This window comes from Rhinoraja longicauda, chromosome 12 (genome assembly GCF_053455715.1).
Source record: "Rhinoraja longicauda isolate Sanriku21f chromosome 12, sRhiLon1.1, whole genome shotgun sequence".
Lineage (NCBI taxonomy): Eukaryota > Metazoa > Chordata > Chondrichthyes > Rajiformes > Arhynchobatidae > Rhinoraja > Rhinoraja longicauda.
This window is the reverse complement of record NC_135964.1, coordinates 23,633,271-23,649,387: the sequence shown is the minus strand read 5'-3', so window position 1 is coordinate 23,649,387 and position 16,117 is coordinate 23,633,271. Positions and strand designations below refer to the sequence as shown.

At 41.1% G+C, this 16,117-nt stretch overlaps 1 protein-coding gene across 11 annotated transcripts in view; it reads left to right on the top strand.

The window, feature by feature from the left end:
* bcor (BCL6 corepressor) overlaps positions 1-16,117 on the top strand; it is a 279,901-nt gene that overhangs the window by 206,954 nt on the left and 56,830 nt on the right. For 9 of the 11 annotated variants that reach the window (XM_078409191.1, XM_078409188.1, XM_078409195.1 and 6 more), the window contains 5 exons: positions 610-737; positions 5,195-5,288; positions 10,038-12,878; positions 14,304-14,360; positions 14,789-14,969. In XM_078409191.1, coding sequence (XP_078265317.1) covers positions 610-737; positions 5,195-5,288; positions 10,038-12,878; positions 14,304-14,360; positions 14,789-14,969 — 3,301 coding nt within the window. The remainder of the gene's footprint in view (positions 1-609; positions 738-5,194; positions 5,289-10,037; positions 12,879-14,303; positions 14,361-14,788; positions 14,970-16,117) is intronic. The other 2 variants (XM_078409189.1, XM_078409192.1) reach the window with 2 other exon arrangements.

Genomic DNA, 16,117 nt, shown 5'->3' with positions numbered 1-16,117 from the left:
ACAATTGTAAAAAGAAATGCAGTTTTCAATGATACTTTATTGTCACACTAGACCAATTGGACAAGTTAGGCCCAAACTGCTCCTGCATTGGTGCAGCACCCTCTCCTCTCCCTTCCCCTCCCCCCCACTCCATCCCCCTCAACCCCCCTTATCCTCCTCCTCCCCCCCCTCGCTCTCTCCCTCCCCTTCCCCCCTCTCTCCCTAATGAAATAGATTTAAACTTTAAAATGTGAATAACTTTAAAAATATAACACCGATTTCAATGAAACTTCTTCCATTAGCACCAAAGGGATGACGGTGAGTAAGGTGGGCCTAAAATTGTTGCGCTATCGTGTATTGTTTTGGCTGTAGTTCAGGAACAAACAAACAAACGAGAGTTTTAGTATATAGATATACCTAGGAACAGTAAAATTATTTGTTTTTGGTTACAATCCGGTAAAATCATACAGCAGAGTTCACCTAGGCAGTACGCAAAGAGTCGCATGTTTCTGGCGCCGACAAATTACAAAAGATTTGTCAGAAATAAAAATTTTAAATGTTGCATGTCCATTGTTCTGGTAATAAGGATCTGTATTTACATATTGATAAAGATTTATTTTTATTTTACAGAACAAAGTTGTGGAGAAGGGAAGCTTCAATCAAAAAGACGTCATGCTGTCAGCAACCCCTTTGTACAGCAACCTTCACAGCTGGATAAGTACTGATAGAGTTCGCATGTGTGGGATTAATGAAGAAGGGTAAGATAATTTATATTTTTTGCATGGTAGTAAATAAAACAAATTTTTGATCCATTTGGATCTAATCTATTGAAAAACACTTATCTGATTGGATTGTGACTTTCATTATGAGCACAGTTACTTAATAATCTTGCCAGCTCTTACACGTGCATAGATTGGATTTGGTTCTCTTGAATGATATGGCAGAGTGGTAATCTGTTTTAATGCTTGGATGTCTTGGTTAAATGTTTCCTTTACCAAGCAGAATCAATCAATTTATTGAATTGTTTCAGTTATCACAAGAAATAATAAATGTACAGGAGGTGACAATCAATTTCAGATTGATTTACAAGAACTTTCCATTCATGAAGTGACCTGGTGGAATTTGTGGTTGGTGGGAAAGCAATAGTATTTACCATTTACCATGAAAGCCTTCCCCCAAAAACCTTGTGATCTTCATAATATTAACATAATTTTCTGTCATGGTATTTGGTGTCGGATGTCATTTTGAGAGAATCCCTGGCATCCATCTACTTTTTTAAATTGTTGTAGCTGAGCAGCTGATTACAGTAAAGATTTTTCACTCCACAAGCCGGGAACAAAAAAACACAATTTTTCAAATAAATTGTACAGAGAACTAAATACCATTTATAAAATGGACGAGTAATTAAGGTGGAAATGAAAATGTCAAATACATTTCCCAAAACCAATTTTAAATTCTATTCCATTTTAAAATATGTATGTAAAGAAACTACCAGTCACATTTATAAAATTAACTTTATTAAGTATGATACGGAATAATGAAGAAATTTCATGCAAATTCACCTTGGAGGGTGAGATGTTACAGCCATTACTGACTTATGGCTTCAGGGTGGTCAGAACTTTCAACGAATAATGTCAATTTATGAGGGAATTAGAGAATGAAAGAGAAATAAGTAGCCTTAATTAGTAAGAATTAAATGAAGTAACTAATGAATGGATATTTAGTAAATATGCAGCTGTGGAGACATTATGAGTAGCATTAAAAAATAGAATTTAAGACTAGATGTTTTGTAACAGTATCCTAAAAGTATCTGTGAAGGGACAAAATACATAAACTGACAAATGCAAATCAAATGTATTTTAAGTTGTAGAATGGGGCAAGGACAAGGGGAACAGAGAAATATCAGTGAAAACAGCTGGACTGTAGTTGTCCAAGGTAACACTTACTTTTAAAACTGTCAGTAAAAAAGCACATTAGAACAGTGAGAAAAAAATTAAATTCAATCTTAAGGCCCAATGACTGCAACATCCCCAGATGATAGATAAGGTGTTATTACGAGCCAATGTTGGAGCAGTGAGATGTCAAAGAGGGAGGAGGGTGGAGAATTAAAGTGATATGCAACTTGAAGCTCAGGACCCCTTGTAGACTGAGCAGAGTGTTCTGCAAAGTGAATGGCTAAACTTCTTTTGGTTTCTATAACATTGAGGAGACCAATGTTGGCGCAGAGTGCACGGTGGCGCAGAGGGCGGCACGGTGGCGCAGCGGTAGAGTTGCTGCCTTACAGCGAATGCAGCGCCGGAGACTCAGGTTCGATCCTGACTACGGGCGCCACCTGTACAGAGTTTGTACGTTCTCCCCGTGACCTGCGTGGGTTTTCTCCGAGATCTTCAGTTTCCTCCCACTCTCCAAAGACGTACAGGTATGTAGGTTAATTGGCTGCGCAAATGTAAAAAAAATTGTCCCTAGTGGGTGTAGGATAGTGTTGGTGTGCGGGGATCGCTGGGCGGCGCGGACCCGGTGGGCCGAAGGGCCTGTTTCTGCGCTATATCTCTAAATCTAAAAAAATCTAAAACCACATTGTTAGCATTGAATGCAGTCAATCAAATTGGAAGTAATGCAAGTGAGCTGCTTCATATGGAATGATTAGGCTACTGAATGGTGGGATGAGAAGAGGTAAAAGAGTTTAAAATAAAATAAAGTTTAAGGTGAAAAAAGTATAAGGTGAAATTTCCTCCATATCTCCATGAGTTTGAACTCTGATTCTAAGGCAGATCAGCGTTTGACCCTCCACTCGCAGAAGTCCAGGACATGCTCAATAAGGGGCTTCTGAACCGTGCAATTTCCTTGATTTGTTTCTAGCCTTAACCAGTGACAACGGGTAAGCTGGTGCACCATGGAGTCTGTAATCTGACAGCCTTCCACAAGAGACAGGGCACATTAAGAGTACTTTTGGATTTTCTGGGTTAAAACAAGCATTTGTGGAAATACTGGAGTTGTCGGCCTTGTAATGTAATGATAGGTTAATGTTATGTAATGTTATGTAATGATGTAATAAGACAGCATTTCATTTATATCTGGAACAGGATGGAAAATTGAACTGAATTCTGAGCCATTAGGGCAACATATTTTTTAACAGATGACTGGTACTGGGCTGCTGTGGGTAGTGCAGCCGTGGCAGCTCCAGTTAGCATGGTTCAACGCAAATGAGAATATTGTTTCGTAGAGCTTAGGAATGCAATAGTGTGCGTGTGTGGTTACTTTCTTTGAAGAGCTTTCTCTTCATTTATGTGACTAAATTAGATTGCTTCAACATGAATGCTACAATTATTCTAACAGCCCACTGTGGTATATTCTGCTGGTTACTGTAGCCTAACCAGGAATAATGGGGCTCTCTCTGTGTTGTTTTCTATTCCAGCGTGTGAATGGTTTGTCTTGAGGCCATCTTCAAACTCTCTCACTACATATGCTTTAAGTAGTTATTATCTGAGCAAGACAAGTTGGCGATCTTTGTTTTATTAGTTTGTTTCTAATTAGTCAGGAGGGATTGAAGCATCAGTTTTTGCTCTGCGTAACCTATCTTGTAATGTTACTGGAGGTTGATTATACAGATCTGCCACCGATTTTCCAACATCCATGGTTCCAGAGCCTTGCCAGATTGTCTGTTTTGCAGGACCAACAGTGTCACATAATAATAATTCATAATAGTAATAATAATAATGTGTGGTTGTCTTTGCTCGACGTGTTGATTTATCCAGTGAACAAGAAGGGAGAAGACATGAGCACAGTTGTCGGCACACAACTTAAAGTAAAAGCGCATAGCAAACCGAGCTGTGCAGGGACTGCTTTGCTGTGCTCTCTGTCTGTCCCCTAGCCGGGCCCATTCACGATCTCACATCGGGCAACTCGCAGCCTTCAAGCTCATACACACTCCAAATTTGATTATTTTTTTTTAAACACATGAGAAAAATGACTCCACAGACTTTCCAAAGACATGGGGAAGACCGGGGTGCTCACATATACTATGAGAAAATAACTGCAGATGCTGGTACAAATAGATTTATTCACAAAATGCTGGAGTAACTCAGCAGGTCAGGCAGCATCTCGGGAGAGAAGGAATGGGTGACGTTTCGGGTCGAGACCCTTCTTCAGACTGATGTCAGGGGGGCGGGACAAAGGAAGAATATAGGTGGAGACAGGAAGATAGAGGGAGATCTGGGAAGGAGGAGGGGAAGGGAGGGACAGAGGAACTATCTAAAGTTGGAGAAGTCGATGTTCATACCACTGGGCTGCAAACTGCCCAGGCGAAATATGAGGTGCTGTTCCTCCAATTTCCGGTGGGCCTCACTATGGCACTGGAGGAGGCCCATGACAGAAAGGTCAGACTGGGAATGGGAGGGGGAGTTGAAGTGCTCGGCATATACTGCAGCTGCGAAGAAGCATTTCTATATTGTAATTTTGTACAGATTGAGAGGTGCCGGACTATCAAACAGAATATCAATTGTGTACCTGTTTAAGGAATCCTATAAGTTGATTTATTGCAGATAACAAGAATTGCGAGGTTTAAAAGTGAGGCTCTCTCTAAGCATTTGTTTCTCTTTCTGACCTCCCTTTACATCTTTTTTTGTTCAAATTTTTTCATTTGTTGATGTTGCTATTACTTGCCTAAAATGTATTTCCTGTAGAAAAACTGATATAGATCATAAATCAGACGATGAAAGCCAGAGAGATACTTAAAACTGACCTGGCGATCTTTACTGAAGTTCCAGTAGCCAGTTTGGAGAAACCCTTTGGAAATTTTATTTGTAAAGCTGAAAAGAGAAGTTTATTTGACTTCAAAGAGTCCAGTATATTGTTTACAGGGACAGTGTCTGAGCTGGCTTTTATCTTACAGAAGGTTAGCTGTTTGTTCGGTGTGTATTGATTTTTTTGAAATAATGAAGAAAAACCTTGCCATAAATACTTAACTACTGTAGGAAGAGTGAAGCTATTTACTTATAACCCATGGGAGAAACACCTACTGGAATCATATGAATATGATCATGATCCACAAAGCCCCTTGTGATATGCTTAATATAATGGTGTTGTGTGTGCAGGTTATTATCACTCCTCCAACTTGGGGGAGTGATAATAATTGGGACTTTTGTTTTAAAAATAACTAGTAAATGCAATATAAAGAATGTAAATAGAAATTATTGAATATGAATTCTTTTCACAGTAGGAAAGTATCTGTAAGTGATGGTGAAACACAAAAGAACATGAAGCGTTTTGGGATAAGAGAAGATAATCATATGACCCACAACTTGAGTGTGGTAAGCTATTCCCTTTGCACTTGTCAATATTTTTTCTGATATTTTAATGGACGAATGATCTAATTTATTGCAATGGGTTTATGATTCTTTTAAAATAAAGGGGATTTGATCTCTATTGAACAGTAGTTTCAAAGTTTATACTTACTGGAACAAAGTCACAAGCTGAAGTTGTATATTGTTTTTCCTGAGCACTAAGTGGATTAATTTAAACTACTCCAGCTACTACTTTTACTTTACTTACCTTTCCGTCCTGGGCCTCCTCCATCGTTAGAGTGAGGCCACATACAAATTGGAGGAACAGTACCTCATATTTTGCTTGGGCATCTTACAGCCCAGCGGTATGAATATTGATTTCTCTAATTTCAAGTAACTCTTGCATTCCCCCCCCCCCTCCCCCCACCTTAGTTGTCCTACCAGTTCCACTGTTCACATCTTTATATCTTGTTATCACACCTTCCCCAGCCAACAATGAGCCATTATGAGGTCCACCGTTTCTGAGGTCATCTTTTGATGGTCCTGATTTGTTCTAGCCTTTTCTTGCCTGTTTATTCCCCCCCACCCCAACCTCTTCTTTCAGTCTGAAGAGGGGCTCTGACCCAAAATGTCACCTATACCTTTTCTCCAGAGATGATGCCTGACCCGCTGAGTTTCTCCAGCAATTTGTGCCTCTCTTCGGTACTACTTTTTCAAGTTTTGCAAAAGGCTGTTCCAATATTAGCAGCTACATCCATCATAAAGCTAAAATAATTGAGAAAATTAGACTTGAATGCAACATTAATTCTCAGGTGGTACCATTTCAATGCAGAAGCAACAGGAATAAAAGTAAAATTATTGGCTGAACTATTTAGAGTATATATTTTAAAATTTGATATATCTTTATTGATTCATGAGATTGGTGGGCAGCATGACTCCTCTGCCCCCACTCCAACCCTGCTACAATTTTCATTTGTGCCTGAGGCCCAATTGCAGCTTTGTGGCTTAAGATATTGGGTACAAGTATTTGCAAGATGGGATGGGGTTGGAGGTTAGGGAGGGGAAGAGATTGAACTGTGTCAGGTCTGGAAGCAAGTTTGCCAGATTCGATTGGTATGGAAAAGGAATGATCAGGACACCACTTGCATTGAAATGTGGTGGTTTAGGAATCACAATGTATCAGACTGGAATGCCAAGGTGAAGGGCTTGAGCAATGCCAAGGGTTGGGGATTTGCTATCTTTGGTGGGATTTGAAGCTTGAATATAGAATTGAAGGATTGTGGGGTGGAAGGCTGGCTAAATTGTCAATACAGGTGACTTAAGGCCCTGCCCCAGTTAGGAGTTTTTTAGGGCGACTGCAGGCGTCTGTCATAATCGTAGCAGGTCGCCGAAAAACCGGTGACTGGACCCCCTTACGACAATGTCTACGACAAGCTACAACAACCTACCACCTAGTCGACATCAAGCTACAGCAAGCTACCGAAAACCGGCGACCCAATCGTCGCAAATAGAGCGTCCACCTGCGACCGCACCTACGACAATCTACAACGACAGCTACGACAACCTACCACCACAGAGGCAACAACCTACGACAACAGAATCCCCCTCGTTCTCACCTTCCACCCCACCAGCCAGCGGATCCAACAAATCATCTGCCAACATTTCCGTCACCTACAATGGGACCCCACCACTGGCCATATCTTCCCATCCCCTCCCCTCTCTGCGTTCCGCAGAGACCGTTCCCTCCGTAACTCCCTGGTCCACTCGTCCCTTCCTACCCAAACCACCCCATCCCCGGGCACTTTCCCCTGCAACCGCACGAGATGCAACACCTGTCCCTTTACCTCCCCCCTCAACTCCATCCAAGGACCCAAACAGTCTTTCCAGGTGAGACAAAGGTTCACCTGCACCTCCTCCAACCTCATCTATTGCATCCGCTGCTCTAGATGTCAACTTATTTATATCGGCTATACCAAGCGCAGGCTCGACGATCGCTTCGCTCAACACCTGTGCTCGATCCGCATTGACCAAACTGATCTCCCGGTGGCCAAGCACTTCAACTTCCCCTCCCATTCCCAGTCTGGCCTTTCTGTCATGGGCCTCCTCCAGTGCCATAGTGAGGCCCACCGGAAATTGGAGGAACAGCACCTCATATTTCGCCTGGGCAGCTTGCAGCCCAGTGGTATGAACATGGACCTCCAATTTTAGATAGTTCCTCCGTCCCTCTCTTCCCCTCCTCCTTCCCAGATCTCCCTCTATCTTCCTGTCTCCACCTATATCCTTCCTTTGTCCCGCCCCCCTGACATCAGTCTGAAGAAGGGTCTCGCCCCGAAACATCACCCATTCCTTCTCTCCCGAGATGCTGCCTGACCTGCTGAGTTACTCCAGCATTTTGTGAATAAATACCTTCGATTTGTACCAGCATCTGCAGTTATTTTCTTATACGACAACTGAAGTCAACTTACATCCACCTGCGACAAGCTACGACAAGCTGAAGACAATTCACGTTTCACCCACTTTCCCTATAAAAGGGAGTGTACGGTAGGGTTTCCAATCATTCTGCATCATGACTATTTGAAAGTGATGCCATGTGAAACTACTCTGAAATACAATAACCTCATACATCAATTTGCTGTCAAAATGTCAAGAATTTCCTTTATTCATATTCAAACAATATTTTTTAAAAGGTTGATAAGAGCATACAACAGTGCATACAAAAATATTGTAATAAACTTCAATAAATTTCAATAAACTTCAAACTTTAAACAGAATACAAGTGCAAAAACATACAAAACCTAACATCAATTATGGACACATTACACTGATGGATGATGAATTCCACATTTGGAATTTGCCGAAGTCAGCACCGGTGACAACCTACGTCATCTGGTGACAACCTACGTCACTTGGCGACAATCTGGCGACAACCTACGACAGCGCCCACATCAGGAGACGTCAAGCTACGCTCATTGGCGTCAAACCAACAGTCGCCGAAATTTTTTACTCCTTCGCAAAATCCAGCGACCAGAAAAATGCTACGACTCTTTGGAGACTACTCACGACCATGCACGCGACACCCCGGCAACTGTGTGGCGACAGCCTAGTTGCCTGCAGTCGCCTAAAAAATCGCCGAACTGGGACAGGGGCTTTATGTTACTGTTGAGTTAGGATTGGGTGTGTCAGTGCACTGTTGTGTAAAAAGGCCGCTCAAACATGAATATGTTATTGACATATGTGGCAGGGTTATTTAGTGAGGCTATGAATGATTTTCAATGAAGGCAACCTGTCAATGGGATTAGGGTTGAGAATCAGTTGAATGAGCTGGATTTGGTACAAGATTTTGTACAATACAACAGCCATCAATGGCTCCCTGCTGTCATAAGTTCAACAGAGCATTACAGTTTAGCTGTAAGGGGTAAAATTAAATCCTGACCATGGCCATCTGACCCAAGCCCGACTACTTGCATTTTTTTCCGACCCAATCCAGCCTAAAGCCATTTGGAAAAAAGTGGATAAAAAAACACACTATGCTGTACCTGCATTGCCATTGATACAAAACAGAGCACCCATTCAGCAATACTAAATAAATCATCCTGAACTGGATAAAGCACCCGCTGGGCCAATCCAACTCACCCTTGAACACTTATCAGAATGCAAACCTGACCTAACATATAACTCTGACGAACATGGTCAGGTTGGTAACCAGGGACTAGGTGGGATTTTTGCTGTTGGTTGCTCACTTTTTAATTCCAGGATCTTGGCAAAAACTCTCAATGGTAACAGTTCAGGAGTTGAAGGAGTGGGGCATTACAGAGCAGAACTGAGGTGGAGAGAGAGTAAGGAAACCAACAGCAGAAGAAATTGCTATATCTTTGGAGATAGTCAGAGTCAATCTGTAAGTTCCTTGCCTATGGAAATGGTCATAAGCATAGAGAGAATGGGGGAACTGGAAAGAAGTCTGTGGTCTCGACCCTCTCTATATTGGTATTCTATCAATTTCCAAAATATCCATGTTTAGCAATTATTCCCGAAGTTCCCAAGATCCATTTCTAAGCTACTCCCTCTCTGTTTAGATCCATATCTTTGATCAGGATTTCGATCATTTTCCCTAACATATTCTTGCATAACTCAGCTTCAACTTTTTGTGTGAGAATGTGCTGTGAGCAGCTTTGGGCAGCTTTGCTGTGTTAAAAGCACAATGTAATTGGAAATTGTTACTGTTGTTCGGGCATTCGCAAATAATCTGCACTGTGATGATAAAGCACGGTGATGCTTGAAATGATTGAGCTGAAAATGCCAAAAAATGAGCTGATTATGTAACCAGTATATTTGATTTTACACCTTATTAACAATGCAGCAATGATGGCTGACGTACTAGGAGATAGAATGACTGGGAGTTGGTGAACAATTTGTGGGAGCAAGATTATCATTGGCCAAGGAAGCAGTGCAGTTAAATAGGTACTAAATTGGGGCACAGTAAAGTAGTTGGTGATCATTAGAACAGTTACTTCATTTTATCTCTAAACAGTAATGTTCTGGTAAAAGCCAAGACATAGAATATAAATACTTTCCATTCTACTGTAAGGTTGCTTTATCCAGTAATGTTTTGTTAGGTTACAGCAGTTGGATTATTTTTCCTTCATATACTCATTGACAATGGATTTTATCACTTTATTAAAATAACAGCTTTGACTGACAGAAAACAAAAAATCTGAGAAGACATTTGTGTTTCTTAAATAGTATAAGTACAATTAATCTTTTTGGAATTTTGTCTAGGTGGATGCGGCCTCGGTGAGACAGATTGATCGACTTAGAGCTGCCAGTGGGATCATGCAAGAGGAGCTCAGAAACCATAATGGTATTATATACCCTACTGCACATGGGTTGAGAAATGAAAAGGAACAAGAGGCTGCAGTGGCCATGACCAGTCTGGGATTTATGGCCGATAGAATGCCTGATTTGAATTACAAAGTACATCCACCAGAAACACTGGAAAATGGCAGTGGTTGCACAAAGCCTCATGAAAGCTTTAGCACACTGTACAAATCACCCCCCAGTCTACAAAACGCTGCTGGTGTCAGAGGTGAACCACTGGGTTTAGAAGGATCTTCAGCTGGCAAACAAACGCCAGTGAATGGAACTGGTCCAAGTTACTTGCGACTTCCGTGGGTTAATCCATACATAGAGAGCCCAGCATCAGGCATGTATTCATTTGTGGACTCATCAAGCAATTACCCAAGGAACATGTATAAAACATGTTTGATACCTTCGCAGAACTCTTATGGCTTACCACAGCATATAACCTATTCGCCCGTCTGTAGTCACAGTGACCGCTTCTTATACATACCACCACCACACTATGGCTTGCCTCCCATCCCATCATCTCTTCCTTCTCCACTAAGGATTACGCCAGCTGCAACATCACCCATAATGCCCTCTATGGTTCACTGTTCTGAAAAATGCCTTTCAGGGATAATGACAGGTAACCCAAGACTGCCAGTTGATCCACATATTTTGACTCATCAGATTTCAAGTAACAAGAAAACAAGGGTTCCAGCTAATGAAAAGTCAAATGCCAGTAGCATTTCTGCTGACCCAGCTGCACTGTTGCAATCTCCAAGACCATCTTCCCGGCTTCACCTAACCTCACCGCAGATTGGAGAGAGCTCTTCTGAATTTCAGAAGCATCTTGCTAGGATAGCTGGGCCTTCTCCTGCAATGACACTTCCTCATGGTTACTTAAATCTAAGTAGTGAATTTACTTCTCCCGTTCGATCAGTAAATGGCAAAACCTCAAAGCCACCAGAATCTACTGAAAACTTCCAACAAACAGCAGCACATCCACGAAACACTCAGCCTGAACAAAAAACTACTAAGTCTCCAGCGCAGCAAGAAAAGCAGCCATCCACCAAAGACTGTAATGAAAAGCCTCTAGATCTGTCTTCTAAAGTAGGCTGTGGTGAGACCACGAGTGATCAGGTGTCAAAGACTGAGAGCATTGATAAAGTGGCACCTGGCAAATGGAGAAACAACTCTTCATTGGCAAGCAAGGATACGCATTCTGAAAGTTTTTCAACTTCAATACATAATGATCTTCCTGTTGAAAGGCTTGCTATTATCAATAAATTGCACTCAACCTGGGCCATTCCTAGTACCAGTTCTCCGGCAGACCATCCAACTAGTAGTATATTGGTGAGCAATAAAACTCTAGAACGCATAATTCCACACCAGAGAAGCTCCTCGTGTCCGAGGATTGGAAGTTCCAATGGTTCTGTTACTCATATTCCATGTTCGGTCTCTGGATTGGGCCGACCTGCATCCGCCTCACCTTCACCAAATATTAACACTGAGTGGGTTCAGTCTGAAAAGGCACATAGGAATAACACTTCAAATAAGACATCTGTCATCCACCAAACGGGCCAGTCCTCTCCAATACCAAGTAAGCAGCCCACTAAAGGGACCAAAGGAAGCTGTCAAGATTTTGTGTCGCATGCAACTGAGAGTGGTCATCCATCAGGTTCAATATTTCTAACTCCAAATGAGACATTTCTATCCCCACCTTTACCGTATCCAAATCGGTATTTCACTTACTCAACACCAGACGGAATCCCAATTAGCCACCTTCCCTTACCCGACAAAGGACTCGTGTTCCCCCATCCTGCATTATTGCCCAGTGGCAACTTATATGCAGGAAACTTAACACCAAAGCACAGACTTTCTTACAGCAGCTTGCCAACGTGCAAAAGTGAATATACCCTATTTCACAACACCCAGAAGTTGATCAACCCTATTATCATGCCACACAGCGTTCAGGAAGAAAAACGGAGTGAAGGAACACAACGGCGATCCAGATCACATGATCGTCTTCGATGCAGCGAAGAGCCTGTCACCAGAGAGAGACCACAAGAGATTTCTCAAAAAATAAAGGCAGACCAGCTACTTGTTTCAGGAATAAACGAACTATTATGTCACAGTGCAAAGAATCATGGCAAAACCTTTGCCAAAGATAATAAGGACAAACACCTGATCTTAGAACACAATGATCAACGAGGTAAAATTGAAGTAAAAACATCTAAAAAGTGCATACCATCAGAAGGCAATAACAAACAAAATTCTGTAAAGGAAAACAATGACAAAACAGTTGACTCTGTGGAAACCATTTCTATGCAAGATGGTATCCAAAAAGACAGAGATGCCCATAAGGGAGTAGAGATCTGTAACTTATCAAAGGGCCATTGTTTACCAAATCAAAACTTAAACAAAGAAAATACTTCAGACAGCCAAAGCAAAGAAAGCACCACAGTTCATTTAGTTGCTGATGTCTCGGAGAACGGTCCTATGTTTGACCATGTTGCCCATTCTTCTGGCAAAACAAATGCAGAGAAGGAATTTGGTGCTGAAACTGGGCAGTTTTTCGCTCAATTGAATCACAGTGATACCAAAGACAGAACTGAAGATCTGGAGGTAACAGCTGCTAAATTTATGAAGCCGAAGAAATCTAATTTAACTAAGCGAATAGCAAACTCAGCTGGGTATGTGGGAGATAAATTTAAGTGTGTCACAACTGAACTATATGCAGACTCTAGCCAACTTAGTCGAGAACAACGAGCACTACAGGTGAGTTGTTATCTTGTTTGTCAGTGGTTAAAGTGATGCTTTATTTTTAAAAACATTTGATTTTATGAAGCATTTTTAACGTTTATTAATCTTGCGTGAGAGACATGAACCCAACTTAAAATAGGTTTCTGAATCTTTCTGAAGGCTGCTCCATACACCCTATTGGTAGGCCATGATTCAGTGGACTAATCAATCATAACAATTTCATGAGCATGAAAAAAAATTGGCAACACCCGCAAGACAATATTTAGTGACCCTCTCATTATCCTGAGGAGACGAATAGCCAGTCACATAGGAAGGGGCTGAAGTTACTTGTAGGCCAGACCAGGCAAACCTTGGAGGATTATGATTGGAGTCAAGACCATATTGTCCACAAATTTCAAAATGTTATTGATTTATTTCTTCAATTTGCCATGGTGGAATTTGAACTCAAGACCTTCTGGTTGTTGGTGCAATACCATGACCACTATGTTACTGTGCCTATACATGTTTTGGCATCTATCAACAAATTTGTCCCGAAGATAGACACAAAATGCTGGAGTAACAGCGGGACAGGCACCTGCAATGGATAGAAGGAATTGGTGACGCTTCGGATCGAGACCCTTCTTCAGACTGAAGAAGGAACTGAAGAAGGGTCTCGACCCGAATCGTCACCCATTCCTTCTATCCAGAGATGCTGCCTGTTCGGCTGAGTTACTCCAGTATTTTGTGTCTATCTTCGGTTTAAACCAGCATCTGTAGTTCCTTTGTAAACAAATTTGTCCCATTGATGCCAGTTTTTATGTTATACCGTTGAGATCACGTTCATTTTCTGTTTTCTTAACAAAGTCATCTAATTCGTATCATCCCAACATAATGCATATTTTCAAAACAAGGGATAAAATAATATGTATGTATTAAAAAATCACCAAATATAGTGTGGTTAGGAAATAACATGTTCACTTTCATGTAATGGCTTTGTCCTTGTATTCATGGTTGTGCTGCTTATTTGAATGAATTTTGGAAATCTGCATGGCCACACTTATTTTGTATTTCTGTAGCATGTTAAAACATGCTTGGCACTGCCTGCTATTATTGTTCTTGTACTATAATCTTAAACCAGAAAGTGTGTAGCAGTATAAACTAGAGATCTGTTTAATGACCTCTTGAAAATACGTTTTCTCCCTCAACTAGCTATGTAACATATAGGTCCATTAATTAGGTGAATTCCTCACCCCTCCCCATCCTCCCTCTTTGCTTTTTTCACACATTTGTACTGTATATATTTATTGTATGTAAGGTTTTCAGTAAACATTCCACCTTTACACACATTTTTGATAGGTGAAAAGCCTCTTGATGATTTTCATTCTTGTTGTGAAATAATGGTTTGTGTCTGTAAAAATGAATGATAAAGTTCCCCACTGAGTGATCATTTTAATTGAATAGATGGAAGGATTATCACAAGAGGACAGTATTTTAAATCAGCCTGCTGCTTACTGTGAGGTCAGTTCTTAAGATTTTTCTCAGATTGTTTAACTTACATGAAAAGAATTGTTAAATGATTTTAGTTAACACAAGTTTGGGCAGTGAGTCAATAGATGTGGACCCCAGCACTAGTCTACAGACTACCTTCCTTGTGTTGAAACTCTCAAGCATGTTTCAAAGATTATATACAATAGAAATATACTGATTTTTAAAAAAACATGCAACAATCCTCTTTTTTCGTAGGGGATACGATGGTTATTCATTTTATTAAATAGTGCATTGATACAACTTAAGAACACTGTTCAGTGTTAGCTTTTGCTGATTTTAGAAATTCTCTTTCAATGAGCATTCAGTACAGGTGTGAAAATAAGGCAAATTTGTTACTGCTGTTGTGATCATATGAAATTATGTTTTTCATTTATTAATACTTTCATTTATGATTCTAGCGTGCTATGATGCGCTTTTCTGAGCTTGAGATGAAACAGCGGGATGATAGTAGGGTATCTGAGGATGCTTTAGAGGACAACAAAATAGATGACACTGAATGGAAGAACTTCACTGGGAAGAAAGAAATGTCAAAGGAAGATTCGGAAGATGAGATTACATCAATAGAGAATTTTGATGAAGGTGAATTACATTGCAGGTGTATTGATAAGTTATTGCACGTGGAAGGGTTAATTATCTATTAATTGCAAGCAATGGTATATACGCAAGTTCCAGTTAAAATATATTTTCCTCATGATGACTTTCAAATCGGTGCACCATATCCTATCGGCTGTGACTGGCAGTTCCACTCAAAGACACCGACATTTAGCCATTCAAAGAAAAGTAAATCCCAGACAGGTGTTGGGAGTTTGGGATTCACTGACTAACTCAGATGGCTGAATCCGTCATTTAGCTGCATCTCTGGACTCTACATGGGATGGTGCATAAATATACTGCAGTGAATAGCATTTTAAGATCTAGTAAATATTTTTGATCAATAACACTTTGTATTGATCCAGAATTTAGAAACTCAAATCTTTACCCAGGTGAACTAAGGGAAGTGTTTTGCAGTCACCGTTGATGTGATAGGAGTTTAATTTTATCTACATTACCTTGATAGTCTGAAATATTTTTGAAGAAATGTGTTGAGCAGTATATATTTTTGAATTATTATGCATTTTACATAACCTTGATTACATAACCTATTATTGAGCCATAAATCATAATCATACGTTATTTGCCAAGTATGTTTTGCAACATACGAGGAATTTGATTTGTCATACAGTCATGCTAATAAAAAGCAACAAAACACACAAAATACATGTTAACATAAACATCCACCACAGTGACTCCTCCACATTCCTCACTGATGGAAGGCAAAAAATAAAATTCAATCTCTTCGCTTCTTTGTTCTCCCGCGGTCGGGGGCTTCGAGCCTTCCATTGACGGGATGATCTTGGCTCCCATAGCCGGCACTTGGGCCCTCCGTGTCGGGGCGATCGAACTCCTGCATCGGGGGGAATCTCAGCTCCCCCACGCTGGGCGATCAGACCCTGGGTCGGGGCTAGTCGAACCTTCTGTGACTTTGGAGCTTCCCGACATCAGCCTCTACCCGAGACTGCGAGTTCCTTGATGTTGAAATCCGCAGCCCGTGGTTGGAGCGTCGATCCCAGGCAAGGGATCGCAGGCTCTGATGGTAAGTCAGTCTCGAGCAAGGCCTCTAGCTCCATGACGTTAGGCCGCAGAGCGACCGGAGATACGATCCGGAAAACAATCGCATCTCCGGCAAG